This window comes from Medicago truncatula, chromosome 4 (assembly GCF_003473485.1).
Source record: "Medicago truncatula cultivar Jemalong A17 chromosome 4, MtrunA17r5.0-ANR, whole genome shotgun sequence".
Taxonomy (NCBI): domain Eukaryota; kingdom Viridiplantae; phylum Streptophyta; class Magnoliopsida; order Fabales; family Fabaceae; genus Medicago; species Medicago truncatula.
The window spans coordinates 15,239,499-15,255,565 of NC_053045.1; the positions used below are offsets into that span (position 1 = coordinate 15,239,499).

The 16,067-nt window shown below is 31.6% G+C and overlaps 2 protein-coding genes across 2 annotated transcripts; both read right to left on the minus strand.

Moving 5' to 3' along the window:
- Window positions 1-1,991: 1,991 nt before the first annotated feature.
- On the minus strand, window positions 1,992-2,951 carry LOC112418110 (proline-rich extensin-like protein EPR1). The gene has a single exon (XM_024774341.2). The coding sequence runs from the start codon at window positions 2,949-2,951 to the stop codon at window positions 1,992-1,994; it is 960 nt and encodes a 319-aa protein (XP_024630109.2).
- Window positions 2,952-3,820: 869 nt separating this feature from the next.
- Window positions 3,821-13,659, minus strand: LOC25480867 (uncharacterized). The gene is made up of 16 exons (XM_013586649.3): window positions 13,506-13,659; window positions 12,731-12,808; window positions 11,673-11,722; window positions 11,487-11,540; window positions 11,262-11,314; window positions 10,455-10,527; window positions 10,005-10,066; window positions 9,489-9,557; window positions 8,738-8,843; window positions 7,043-7,107; window positions 6,763-6,863; window positions 6,134-6,229; window positions 5,155-5,222; window positions 4,964-5,009; window positions 4,260-4,341; window positions 3,821-4,136 (listed from the first exon to the last, which is right to left on the minus strand). The coding sequence occupies exons 1-15, from the start codon at window positions 13,611-13,613 to the stop codon at window positions 4,261-4,263; spliced, it is 1,110 nt and encodes a 369-aa protein (XP_013442103.2). The 5' UTR covers window positions 13,614-13,659; the 3' UTR covers window positions 3,821-4,136; window position 4,260.
- Between the last annotated feature and the right edge of the window lie 2,408 nt (window positions 13,660-16,067).

The window sequence follows — 16,067 nt, forward strand, 5'->3', positions numbered from 1 at the left end:
ACTTATAAAAAAATAAAAAATTCATTATTATTATCAATCACAAAAATTAAAATAAACTATTTTTTAAATGAGTTGACAGTGAATAATAATACATTTTGACTAACATAATTTATTACATTAATATATGGTTTAATAAACATATAAAAATAATTTTTTATGAATTAATTAAATTCATATGATTGAATAGAATAAACATATTAAAAAATTGTTTTATGTCTATGTATTATTTTTTTTGTAGTGGTCGGGATTTCAACCTCAGACCTTGCATATACTATAGATTGTCCATACCAATTGAGATAAACTCACAAGGATTGTCCATGTATAGAATATAAGTATTATATTATTTTTATATTCTTAATTGTGGATACAATTTTGTTTTCTTCAAGAAAGTGGATATTTTCCAGTTTGTACTTCCTTTCCTTTTTGGTTAATATATTTTGAAAGATGTAGAAAGCGTCATTCTAATTTTATTTTATTTTATTTTTAAAAACGTATATCACATTCAGTTGTGCGTCAAAAATTTGTATTTTCCAACATCGATTAGTGCATATATTATAGTGCGTGCCGAAAATCAATTTTCCTTTTGTAAAAACTAACATATATTTTCTAGATATAGTTAATTATTATATTTTAATCAAAATAGTATATTTTGTTCAACAAAAGGGAAAGGGAAACTATATTTAATAAGGTGGAGCTAATGTCCATATTTAGAACTGTCTCAAGTGAGATTGTAACCATCTCTATTTTGATTACAATGTCAAACTTTTATCACAAACAGAAAAACCATATTAAATTTTGTTTATCCCATAAAATTAAAATCACTAGTCAAATGATAAATTATCTTCACAAAATTATAATGAATTCAATTGGTATTACGGATCAACACCTTAGTACGAATTGATTATTGTAACCTTGAGCGCCAACAATTCGATGGAAAACTATTTACCTTCTGATTTTCTCTTTCTGGATTCTCTCTTGGTGTCTCTCCATCAAAGAAGCTACAAGATTACTATCATAGTTAATTGGAAACTCTATACAGCGCCTTGGGTCAAAATTAATTCATAAAGTTCGGTCATTAGAACGCATGCTTCTTGTAAAGGCATTTTCCGAGATCATTTGGACCCTTTTTTGGGGTTGATCTGCTTACAATTTGGGCAGCCTATCTATTTTTAAATGTGAAATAAACGAGTACATTTGGGCTATGGAGTATACAGGTCAACATGGTTGCTGGAGTTAATTATTTGAGAGTGACCCATCTACTGCTATTTTGATATTAAAGAATCTCGTTACTATTCCTATCAGCCATCAGAACCGATGGCACAATTGCCTTCACTTAGGCCTACAACTTGTATCTGCCAACATCTATCGTAAATTCAATGGCTATGCCAACAAGTTCTTCAATATGTGTCATTCTTTTCAAGATATGTTTGGTTCGATTCTGTCCTCTATTTGTAGTGATTTTTTTTTTGGGATATGAAGGATTCCCCATTGATTGCTAGCTTTAGATTATAATCATTTTAAGCTTTCCTATTCTCGTTCGAGTGTTTCAGTTCCGTCCCCACTCTTGCATATACTTTTCTACTTTTTAGCGAATACTAATATCGTAGAAAGCTTGTGTATTAAAATTTATAATTTTTACTTCATTTAAAGGATTGTAAAGAGGAATTACTTTTGAAAACTGTGTGAGGAGTAGCATAATTATAATAACAAAGATAAAACATTTCTATATGATCAAACATATATTTGAAAAATTAAGTGTAGACTTGTGACGAAATATTGGATTCCACACACATAAACTTAATTTCGGTGAAATAAATTTTTAAATAAATCAAAAGGAAAAAATGCAACAATGCTACTAATGATAAAATAAAATAAAATAAAACACACAAAACTAAGAACAATAATTTTATTTAAATTTTTTTCTTACAAGAAACATTAATTTATTAATATCACTCATTATCTGAGACACTACAAAGTTTCTATTAAAAAAATTAATAAGATGCTGGTTTAACAGGAGCTGGGGTTGGTGGGTGATGAGGATGAGGTGTGTGGTGTTCAATGTGTGGATGATCTAGACCGTTGGATAGAATGAGGGATGAAGACGGTGGCTGAACAGGGGCATTTCTTGGGGTAGATGGGTGATGGGGAGGATGTTTATTGTGATGATGATCTAGACGAAGAGAATGACTATCCACAGAAGATGGTGGTTGAACAGGAGCATGGGTTGCTGGGTGACGAGGACGAGGACGACGTATGCGTTCAATGTGTGGTTGATCTAGGCTACTAGATGGAGTAGGGGATGACGACGGTGGCTGAATAGGGGCCTTACTTGGGGTAGGTGGATGATGGGGAGGATGTTTATTGTGATGATGATCTAGACTAAGAGAATGAATATCATAGGAAGATGGTGGATAAGCAGGAGCAGGGGTTCGGGTAGGTGGGTGACGAGGACGTGGTCTGCGTTCAATGTGTGGATGATCTAGGTTATTATATGGAATGGAGGATTGAGACGGTGGCCGAATAGGGCCCTTTTTTGGGGTGGATGGGTGATGGGGAGGATGTTTATTGTGATGATGATCTAGACTAAGAGAATGAATACCATAGGAAGATGATGGATGAGCAGGAGTAGGGGTTGGGGTAGGTGGGTGACTAGGATGAGGTCTGCGTTCAATGTGTGGATGATCTAGGCTCTTAGATGGAATGGGGGATGGAGACGGTGGCTGAATAGGGGCCTTTCTTGGGGTAGGTGGGTGATGGGAAGGATGTTTATTATGATGATTATCTAGACTAAGAGAATGAATATCATAGGAAGATGGTGGATGAGCGGGAGCAGGGGTTGGGGTAGGTGGGTGATGAGGATGACTGTGGTGGTGAGTACTGACCTCTATAGCAAGAACGGCCAAATAACTCACTTGGAGTAAGGCTAACACTAAGACTAGGACATTGGCCATGTCTCAATGCAAGAAAAAGTAGCCTAAAGAGAGGTGGGAGAGTGATATTGATATCTTGGAAGTGTTCAAAAGAGTGTATTTATAGGAGTTAGTGCGTAGAATAATTTCAATATTTTATTATAAACTTAGTCAAAGTCAAAAGATTTTTAAAAGATGTAAATTTAAAATTAATTATTCTATATTTTAATATTATTATTATTATTATTATTATTATTATTATTAATAAAGATTAACATACATGCATAATAATATGTTAAAAATGTAAGTTGAATACTTTAATCAATATTATTATATATTTAATATATATTTTATGACATTTTGAATCCTAATAATTATATAATTAATAAACCATTTAAGGGTATTTTTTTCAATAATCTTTTTATATAGTCACAACTTTTACCAAGAAAAAATTTATGTTATTAAAGTTTGAAAGAAACTTAAGATGATGATTGAAAAGTTTTAGTATTATTTTACTAATTAATCTTTTATTTGCTTTTTTCATTATTATTACTAGTTGGAATGTCGATGATGCCTCTTGATGCATGTCATCTCTCCTTACTTATAAAAAAATAAAAAATTCATTATTATTATCAATCACAAAAATCAAAATAAACTATTTTTTAAATGAGTTTACAGTGAATAATAATACATTTTGACTAACATAATTTATTACATTAATATATATGGTTTAATAAACATATAAAAATAATTTTTTATGAATTAATTAAATTAATATGGTTGAATAGAATAAACATATTAAAAAATCTTTTTATGTCCATGTATTTTTTTCATGTATGTAGTATCCCTTTTTATATAAAGGTATAGACAAGAAAGAAAAAAAAAACGACGCTCCAGAATTTTGTATCCCATTATATTGAAGTATAAATTTAATTAATTAAAGAAGGGTTAAATTATAAATAAAAGGGTAAAATTGAAATGGAAAAAACCACTCCAAAATTTTGTATCCCCATTATATATAGAGGTATAAATAGATGTAACAATTAATTTTTTTTATCTTGGCCTTCGAGATTTATCTTTATTCCACTTGACGTAAGTAACAAGAAATTTTATTTTCTATTTCTTATCCTATTGCCATGACACTTCTGCACAACTTCATTTAACTCCCATGAATTAACAGTTAGTAAATTGGCTAAGTCTCCAACCAATCACTTCCAGGGTGAGACCCTGCAAATAAGCATGAGTTAAAGAAACCTTAGAAAAATTAAAGATATGGATACTAAACAAAAGCAAATGCCAAAAAACATTCTTTTTGACTAGCAAATCAACATCAGTAGATAAAATTTATACATTACTGTTTCTTGTCGTAGTATTTGTCGATCACTATCTCTGAATACTCTCCATAAGTAAGGGAAGCATTTGATGGAATAAGCTGTAGAGAAAGAAAAAAATTGAAAATTTCAACCCATTCTTTGACTAGAAATGTGGATTATCTATTTAATAAAATGAAGAGGTAGAAGAAGGTATAGTCTGTTATCTAGATGAGGAAAAATGTTGTGTACAAAACTATCTTCGTGGATTTCAGAATTCCATATTTATGATGAATTTTTAGTTGTTTAGATAAACACAAATCATTCAACGGTCCTATCATCCACTAAATTTAGAAGTTATGCAGGATACCTACATATTTAGTGGAACTTGAAATGCTATCAAATGACTAACTAGATTCTCTGCATGAAGAACTTTATTGTCTAATATGTACTTCTATGAAAACTATGATTATTTCTTCCAAATAAAAAAATCACACGTGAAATTGCAAAGTCTCTTTCTCTTTCTTTTTCTGTTTTATAACATCATCTTCTATCCATTATGTAATGGGCACCGGAGACGACATTAACATCGATAAAATTTTGAGAAAATGACATAATTCAACGTAATCACAAGTGTCGGTGTCATGTCGTGTGTGTCGGACACCGGGACACGCCTTCAATCAGAAGTGTCTGTGCAACTAATGGCTGAATGTGAACAATAATGACTTTTAGGAATATACATACCTCTTTATGAATGTGAACCTCCTCAGGAAAACTGAGTTTTTCATCCCTGAAAAGCAAAATTATCAATGCACAATTATAGATTGAGATCATATTCATCATTGACCTCACACTAACTTGTAATTCTACTATTGAAAACAACTCCAAACAAAATTTAAGCAACAGAACAACCTAGCTGATCTCATAGAACGTACCAATCAGGTTGCATGAATAATGCAAATGTCGAGCGTTCAACACCAGAAGATTCCTCCCCTTTTGGAGCCTAAAAGTAGTATATCATGCATATTTTAGGTCAAAACATGTGAACCCAACAAGAAAGAAAACACAGTTAAGAGTCGAAGAAAACTTCATTAGAGTATTTAGACAAGGTAAAGCTATAATCTGAGTGACAAATGGTGAATTTGGGCCAACATCTGATCCATCGAGTCCACAGAAACAATATGTTGCTTTGGCATTGGACATGCTTTGGATTGCCACCAACAGCAAAGAAAGCACACTAGAAAAGAGTACTAGACATACAATTTTGTGACTAAGGGTGATACTCATTTAGTAATCCATTTATAAATATCAATAAATTAATAAAACATTTGATATATCAAATTTTATAAGTTCGAAAATGCTAACAACTCCCCTTAAGGCATTGGTATAGCAAGAGTAGAAAGCATATAATAAGAGAATATTTTTATTACAAGTTTGTCGCACTCAGAACAGCAAGTTTGTCATACACAGAACAGCCATTAGAATAGGTGTTATGCACCTATTTATCAATGAATGAGCAGGCCTCCAAAAAAACTTGTCCAACATCATCTACTATTAAAAAACCACCAGTACCCGAATCCAATAACATTCATATTTCAATGCTGACATGAATCTTATAAAGCATTTTAATAAGAAGATGCAAGTAACATAATCTTTAAACAATAATAGTATGTTGTTTGCATTCCTTCTATTAAATAAGAACACTAGCAATCACTAGAAGAAAATAAACTAAGATATATTTATGACATCAATAAAAAGCATGATGCAGCACAATACAAGAAACCAATGATGTAAAAAATAAAATAAGAATAAGAAGGAATATATAAACAGAATTGATTCAACAGGGTGGCACTAAAAGATGCTACAAGTCTAGCACAAAACAGAGAGAAATATGGTTTTTTTTTTTTTAATTACCTGAACACAATGAGGTGTTGCACGAAGAATACCTCCAGAAAGTATTTCGGCAGTTTCACCAATTTGGTAAGCTATATCATCTGCTCCATAAACAACCTATAAGAGCAAAATACAATGAGTAAATGCATTGTACTAATTCAGAGAAATTCTAAGCATCATATTCAAGCCATTTACGAATAACATATCACATTTTACAATTTTACCCCCTCCAAATGCCGGTTTCCTCTGAGCTATTTTTAAAAAGGAAAAAAAAAGGTCCATGCAATGCTTCCTTGTTTAAAGGTCAAGCATTATTTCTCACAGCTGATGTGTTATATTGAGTTAGGTTTAACTAAACCCTACAATACCGGCTTTTTAAGATGGATGAGAGATGTGTCTCACTTATAAACACATTTCAAGGTTATCTCATTAAATTTCGGACTCTCAACACTATTGAGCACTATCAAAAGAATGGAGACATTTTACCAATAATTTTATCAACATCAAAAATCTGCTTATTATAAGTATGATTAAAAGGGAGAGAAGGATTAATCTACTTGAATGAAAGATGAACCAAGAAAATATTTTAATGTTGCAACTACATATTTAGATCATCCAGTTACTTGCAATTCCAGAAGAAGAATGTGTACCTTGACAATCTGATCATTTCTTGTTCGGATGTAAAGACCAGCAGTACTGTCAGGGCAAGGTATTTCTACACCATCTCTTGTAAATATACCACAAGTGAGACCTACATATAGAATTAAAATCAACATTGCAAGAGTTATGCCATGTGAAGAACTTCGATATTAGTACTCTCATAAACAGTTTATGATTTTAAAATCCATGGGTTCACTAATCAACTTGACTAGCATGAAAATATAGGAAAGCAGAGCCCATGTGATAGACAAATAAACATATGTTAATAACCTGTTAGTGAACCATTGTCGGTATGCCATCCACACCATGAAGACATAGAGTTGCCACCTGAGATTCTGTAACAAGTCATATGTAACTTATCAATATTAATATACTGTTAGTCATATATTAAAGGATAACCTAGAAATATTTTCTTAATTTAAGTATAATGACAATAAACTTGAAAACTACAACAGGTGTGATGACCCAATCATTGAGCCTAATGCACACAAGTATAACTTCTAGAAGGTTATAGAAGCTGAAGGAATAAAAGTTGGGATATCCCTGAATTTTAGGGACTTTTCTGTGACAATAGAGAGGAAAGGGTAATGTGTAGCTCATTGAGAATGTTTTTAGAATCTGTAAGGAAGGATTCCTCAATAGTTTAAGGGTTCATTGAACACTGGTTTTTCCCCTCATTCTCTGTTTTCACCATTGTAGAGCTTTGAGCTCACCAATTTCCAATTCAACAGTAAACAGTTTATTTACCTAAAGTTATGGTTTCTGAGTTCTTCTGCTACCATCGTATCAGTATTTCAAAAGAGTTAAACACCATTAAAGAGAAGGTGTTGATTTAATCAAACAATTTTGATTGCAGGTCATATTTTTCCTTTTAATGCGGTATCCAAATTGTAACTGTTCTTCTGCTGTCATCATATCAGCATTTCAAAAGAGCTAATATTTGATCTTTAACAGCTTCTGTGAATAAAAAATGTTAAAAGTAGAAACAAGGCTTGTAGCTCAATTGGTAATGACCTAAGTCTTTTAAGGCTTGGGTGTGATTGTGAATTTAGAGGCTCAATCCTGCACTAAGGCTAAAAGGAAACACTATCCTGAAATCATAAATTCAAATTTTAATTTTAATATCAAATTCATAGGTCCGGTGCATATTATTATCAATCTCATTTTAGAAAAAGTAGAACAAAATATTTTTTTATGAAATTAAAACAGAGAAACTTGCATAGGATATTTGAATGTAAAGGAAGAATAAATTTAAACATCAAGTCTCCATTATCCAGGGTTGAATTTTTCTAGTTATCAACAAACAAGAGGGAAATTTGACTGATTAATTTTCAATTAAATTGACTTCGTAATAATGTAGTATACCTTTAAAAGGTCAAAGAAAAAGACAGATCAAACTAAATTGTATCAATAAAGTCCAGTCAGCAATGTGAACATTTATTTTGGTGAACAATGTTCACATATTGATTCCGCTAAATACTTTTAGTAAATCAACAAACATATGCTTGGTGGTTATGTAAGATATCAATATAAAAGTCTTATGATAGATATTGGTTCAATACCAAACAGATTTGGAACAATTTTTAATATTTATTGATACAAATAAAATTACAGTACAGAGAATAACACACAAATCACACATAATAACACTAGGATAATTGTTCTCCAAGGTTTCGAGAGCCTTGGCCTCTCCCTTTCCCAAATGCTCGAGAGTTGGGTCTCTCCCAATAAACACTCAATAACTTCCAGACAATCCTTTCTTATGTCTGACCCTTCTCCTATTTATCCATAAAACATATAACTGACTCTATTACTAATTAATTATTAAAGCATAACTGACATAAAGATAAAACATAACTGCCCTTAAACAACTACTTGACATAATAGAAACTGCCATATTCCGTTTCGGTTCCTAATAGGAAGTCTAACATCTAATAAGAAAAGAAACATTGTAAAGAAAATTACCCCTGTTGTGCAGGAAAGTAATATAGCAAACGTCCTTTGTGACTGCGGGAGCGATTAAGTATTGATTCCAGACCTTCATCCTTACGAATTTTCATTCCTTTGGATACTGACAAGTTTTGAATGTGAACATTGATCAGAAAAGCAACAGGAATGAGGGAAAATAGGTATAAGAAGTTGGTAATGAACAAGAAAATAGAGTGCGACAGATGCCATTCTTCGCATGATTTAGTGCACCACCAGTCATATAAGGTGGCTCGGGCCTTAACTCAATGAAGGCTAAGAAGTTCAGAAACTTTGCTAACTTAAAAAAACTTAAAGATGATTCCTGGCATACTGAGCAATGTAAGAGAATAAAAAAAGGAATAAAAATTCGATGAGCATTATATATAATCCACCTAAAGGCTAAAACCAAATCAGATGTTTCTTTCCAAGATAGAATATCCCTAGAGATATTTCTGTGTCATAAAATAAATCAAATGTTCTTTTCTCAAGATAGAATAATCACTAGCCCAAACTCTCATTCATAATCCACCTAAAATTATTTAGAGCATTAACAGTATAAGAAACACCACTTCAATATCCAAATAAATATATTGGTCAATATTCAAAATAGGCTAAATAATTACCACCCCTGGGAAAAATTAATTGGTCCACTTCCAACAAGTTACAGCATGTATAAATAAAAAGCTAGAGTAACGTCGGTTAGAAATGCCTTTGTCTAATGCCAAACAAATAACAATAGATGTCTTACCATATTGATCACAGTGATATGCCACCAACAATCCAACATCGAATATCAGCTTCCCAAGTGCTTTGAAAGCTACATGCCAGAAACAAAATAACAGTATACATGTAACCAATCATGTTACTATCCAACAAAACATAAGGCTCGAATAATCTGGGAAGTTATTGCTGTTATCTAAATTTAACATGATTTAAAAGTACTATAAGCATCATGCTATTAACCTTATGAATTTAAGTTCAAAATCCATGATATGATCTTTTTATAGTTTTCAGTATCTGCTGTGTACTTATAATGTAAAGACAAAAAAACTGACAACAGGTATACAAAATCAAACAGCATGGTTTGATTGCTGCCTATATGTGCACAGGCATAGCAACTGCATGCTCATTCATGTAAAAGCCAACGAAAAAAAAAACAGATAATAAACACAGAAATCTATATCCCCAATATGAAAAAAAGCAGCGCAAATGAAAAATCAATTTAGTAAGCCAAAATATATTTGATCCACAATATGATGTGTACCAAATTCAAGTTCTGGTAATGTGTTTTTGGGCCATATATTTGATCCACAATATGATGGGTACCTACAGGCACACAAAATCCAAGGAATTGCATATGATCATATATATCGAATCACAAGCAGTATAATACAAAATTGATGATGATAAAAAAGTAAGCAACATATAAAATATATAAATCTGAATAAAGAGTAACATATAATTTTACAGGTGTGCATCTACATTTATTTCAAATGATAAGAAAAAATAATTTATAGACAGAGATGATAAATCAGTATAATTCAGTTCTGTGACATCTTGCATGTAAGGCGTATTATATCTAAAAGAATAACAATTGAATTATAAAAGCGAGAATTGCTCCATAATATCCATATCCATATATAAGATAAAAAAACACCTACAACAAGAAACAGCCAAGTTTTTAAAACAAATCAAGTGTTCTCATCCACTTTACCGTTGTATTAACGATTTATCTGTTGTAGGCGTATCAAGTATGGGATTGGCATAGAAAGATCCTTTTAATAAATCTGCACTCAGAAGAAAAAAATCGATAAATGAAACCGACCTCGCATAAAAATGTAAATAACTAACTGATTTACCAAAATACATCAATGCAGAAAAATATTAGAATTTACAAAATAACAGGTACAAATTAAATGTAATATATAGTTGAAGTCACTTTCTATTATTACAGTTCAGATTTACTATTGTGATATGAAGAACTCTATGTCAGAAAGTCATTTCCCGACCACCACTAGAGCATCTCAGATTACAGTTCTTTTTTCTCCTATACCAACAGTAAGCATAATATACTTGTGGAATAATCAAATAATCTTCAATGACCCAATGTACTCAATTCAGAAAGGTATTAGATAATGTTTCTATGTTTTACACAGTTCTACTACCCCTTGACTTGAATAATACACTAATTCATTCTCATCAAAGATTATCATGTTGGACCTCTTCCTCACAATTTATTTTGAATTTGAAATACACAAATTTCAAAACATGGTTACAGTTATAGAAGTTTTTTTTTTAAGAGAGAACCATTTTTATCAAAGAGAGAAGAAAAAAAGTTCAATAATGTAAGGCGTCCTATTAAACCAACAATTCAAAATACAATGCAAAAGGTACTTTGAAATTAAAAAGGCATCAACATTGTCAAATAAATATGTATATTCAAAATAAAATCAGCCGATGAGAGGTTTCCCAAAGAGAAACCAAAAAAGAATTCATTATATGCAACAGATGAGAGAATTACCAAGCTTGCCAGATTCAAGTTTCTCTTTCCCATGACTCCAACCAAAATTATATCTACAAATTCATTGTGAATAGAAGAATCAGAAGTCATTTTCTGTTAAAATATGCAACAAGTGAGGTTCCTTGGACCAATGGAAAACAAAAATTTAAACTGTATAATGGGATGACGGAATTAAGTGGAAGTGAAAATTTAATAGTAAGAAGTTTTAAAATAAAGATAGGTTACCTACTGTTAGGATCTTCAAGATCATCTTTCACTTCTTTAGGAAGATTTGCCAATCTGACATGGAGAAAGGAAAAATGTTATCATCAATAACAACTTACCTTCATGCGAGATGCAAAAGATTTCTACTGTTAGGATCATCAATCACTGCTAGAACTATAAGCAGAAATAGCATATCAAAACACTTACCTTGGTGCGAGATGCAAAAGATTTCTGCGCAGCGTAGAGTATCCTGGGACCTACAAGTAATTCCAATTAAGTTATTATGAAAATACAAATAGTAATACATACAGCCAGAAAATAAACACATGAATTTCCAGTTCTAAAGCTTTATAACATATCTACAATCATCACTTTTAGGATAAGTAGAGCTAATGACAAGAAATGAGCATCACCTAACTCTGCTGTCATTTTTCACTGCAGAAACCATTATACAAACTAGCACAAGGTGTAAGTTCAAACTGAGAAACTTCACATAAGCATGATAGTTCTGAAATTGTTCAAAACAAAAAAACCTAGTCATATGTTTGACTCTTTCCTTCGTAGTTTGATTTAGGGGTGAATATTGGTTAGTCGGATTCGGTCCAAAATCACTCATCCATAGCAAACCAAAGAACACAAACACGAACCCATCTTTGTCCGATTAAGCAACAGTTAGAAAAGATAACACTTAGCTTATTGATGGGACAATTTGGTGCAGGCACAATACTGAACAATGTGAGGGAGCTTAAACTCTCTAAATACTTGGATCGGGCAAGTTTGGGCACTACTGGATTTATTTTGGGCAACTGAACCCACCCGAATGAAGCCATTTTTAACAGCTTTTAATCATTTGGTACCCGAAACCCACCTGAAACGGACCAGGTTTGCCTACAGTCAAAAGTTTCACACATTCACGAAGTTGGCAGATAACCTGGTTCTTGGATCAAGATGGAACACTCCAAATTTCAAGCTTGGTATTTTTCTATTTTAAAACATTATAAACTGCATTGAAATTTGGTCCGTCGGATCTCGACCAACCAGCCACAGATACACTGAATGCCTGAATGTGTCAAATATTGATTGCAGCATTTTGATTAAGGCTCAAAGACTTGATTCAACTTTACATGCAAACACGAACTAACAAACAAAATGAAAAATTAAATTTATTCAACAGCAACTTATATCAGAACTAAAAAACTAAACTACAATTGTGATTCCTCCCTAACAAAAATTCAAACACAAATGAAAATGAAAAATGCACATACATCCGTGACTAATAGAATCCCCAAACCATTAGGTCCAAAACCTTCTTCAATCTTCAATGACAAGTCATGGTTTTTATCCTGTCACAATAAAATTCAGAAGAATATAAATAATAATCAAAAACTATATCGTCACGCAGATAAAAAAATATACAGCCATAGTCAAAAATAAAACCAAGTATCAATAATTGGTTATGTGGTGACAAAAATCGATTTTCACATGTTTGGTTCCTCTAAAGTTGAATTGATTTTTCCTCCATAATTGATTCTACTTGTGTCTAGAAATCGTAGCTTCTGATTCTAAAATAGATTTTTACACTGAGATTTATTATTCAACTCCCGTTTTCATTAATGTATTCAAACATAAATCACTTTTTCTTCAATTCAATAATTTTAGCCAGAAACAATTTTACTGAAACAAACTTTATTCAAAATCAATTTTTCTTTTAGAATGTTTGGTTCCACTTCTAGAGTAACCAAAATTGATTCTGGAGGTGTAGAATTGATTATGACATATTTGGTTTTTTCTAGTACAAATCTAGAATTGATTTCTTCTTGGAAATAAAATCTGTAACTTTTGATTTTATAATTGATTCTTAGACAAATTTAAATTCAATTCACTTTTACATAAATGTTTCCAAACACAGCCGAAATCAATCAATTCACTCAAAATCAATTTTCATCACCACAAACCAAACATACACCAAAAATCAATTTTAGAATCAAAATCTTCAAATTTGTTTCAAGTCAAAACAAAACAGAGAGAGAGAGAGGTTACTTGGAGGTGAGAGAAGGGAATTGAAACGGTGGAGTAAGAAGACATAGTATGGCGGGGAACGACTGCGTTTTGAGGAACAAGGGGCGGGAATGGAGACGAGTTCAACATGCGAATGGCAAATCATTCAAGTTTGAAATTGAAGACAACACGGCACGGAAACTCAATGTATATAATACTAGGTCAACTCAGGTACTATAATACTCTCTCCGGTCTTATTTACAATGGACAATTTACTTTTTAGATAATTTATGTATATATTTGATTTAGGCTAGATACATACAAGTCAACTTTATCTTGTAAATAGGACCGGAGGGAGTAAAAATAAAAAAAATTCAGTTTCTATTTTTCTATTATTTTTTGAGAGAGAGAGTATTTATTTGTCTGCTAATATGCATTAATTATTTCTTTCTAAAAACATCTCTATTTAATTTACATTGTTGAAAAATATAAATATATTTTCTTTCTCTTATAAAGAAGGATGCGTAATGTAAACATGAGTATAGTTTATGGTGACTTTGTTTTAAGTTTGTTAATTTTATTTATACGAATGTTATTTCTGAAAATATAATTTGAGAATTTTAAAAAAGATGTTTGGTTAATATTTATTTATTTATTCACAAGAACTATTATATTTATAAGAACTTAATTTACATAGACTTTGTTTTTTAAGAAATCAAAATGAGATATATTAACAGCGGCGGTGAAAAGCAAACAGACAATCAAAGTTATTACATTAAAAGGTCAGTCGATACCCAGACAAAGTAAAGGGTCCGACCATGTCTTCTTGCACCTGTCATCATCCATTTGTTGTGAAGCTATGCATTCTGCAGGCAATTTTCGTTTGGAGGATCAGGTTATTTAGTTCTTGACAGGCTTGAATGATCAATTTTATGTTATGAAAACTCAGGTTCCTTGGATGGATCATTTTCCCTTTATTAACAAAGTTTATTCTTTGGTTGTTCAAGAAGAAAGTAATTGCAAAAGTTGTTCCTGCCCCTTCTTCAATTGCTGAATCAAGCATTTTGATTAATGCTTCTGATGCAAGCAAGCCCTTCGGACGTGGTAAAGGTTATAGGTTCGGCACCTTATGTAATCGCCTTGGTCATACTAATGAGCACATTTGTTCTTCTATTCATTGTTTTAGTTACTTTTATGCTATTCAAACTGTTTCTGTTAGTTAACCTAATGGTCAATCTCTAGTTACTCAAGCAGGTAATGTACAATTCTCTCCTCATTTATACATCACTAAAGTTTTTTATTCTCCAAATATCAAAGTCAACCTTATCTATGTTTCTGTGCTATATCAATCTTTATCTTGCACAGTTCAGCTTTCACTTACAAATGTGTTGTAAAGGATCTGAAAATCCAACATAGTGGATGATCAATATTTTCCTCTATACATGGTCATCAATATTTTCTCACTATAGTGGATGATCACAATAGATTGTTTGGTTTTTATTGCTAAAATCCAAAGCTGAAGTTCACATCAAATACACAATTTTGTTACTATGATTGAAACTCAGTATAATCTCAGTCCCAAAATTATTAGATCTGATGATGGACCAGAGTTTTTCCTTTCAGATTTTTATGCATTCAAAGGTATCATTCACCAAAAATCTTGTGTAAGAACCCCTCAGGAAAATGCTTGTGTTGAAAGAAAAAACATCAACATATATTAAATGTAGGGAGAGCCCTTTTGTTAGCCCTTTTTGATCTTATGCCGTTACTCATTCAATTTTCTTAATTAACATAGTTACTACATCTTTACTCAATCACAAATCTCCTTTTCAAAATCTTTTTCAAAGTCTTTGGTTATGATGATAATAGATCAAATGAACAAGTAAATTGACTAAAATAATGTTTATATCGAGTTTTCATCCTGGAAGACGAAAAGTCACACTTTGACCAAAACAATAGGTAGCTTGGTTTGTAAGCTAAGTCTTACTAAATTTAATTTGATTAGTCTGATAGTCAAAATATGATGATTATAGATCAAATGAACAATTAAATTGACTAAAATAATGTTTATATCGAGTTTTCATGCATCCATTATTCAGGCACACAAAACAAAACTTTACCCTAGAGCTAGAAAGTCTATTTTCTTGGGTTACAAGTCAGGTTACAAAGGTTATGTCTTATTTGATCCTCATTCTCAAAACCTTTTCATTTTTAGAAATGTTATTTTTGATGAACAAATAATCCCACATGTCACTAATCCATCTTTTCCAACCTCCGATTGGAACTATAAAATCTGCTATTTCGTACTTTGAAGCTGTTTGCACCAAATTTTCTTGTTTATTTTCTATTTGTTTAAAAGGAATTCGTTTCTAATTGTAGTTTTTACAGTATAATTTATTGTTACAGTATGTGAATAATGTAACACTGCAAGATGATCTAACTGGTGAAAGAAAGTTGATATATTTGGTCCAATATTTGAACCAATTATATCGACTTTTAACTTATTTTTGCTTATTATATCAAATCCTGAAATCTGTGTAATGAAAATTAGATTCCCTATGTATGAACTTTGATGGGATTGTGCCAGTAAAGTTGAATATGTAG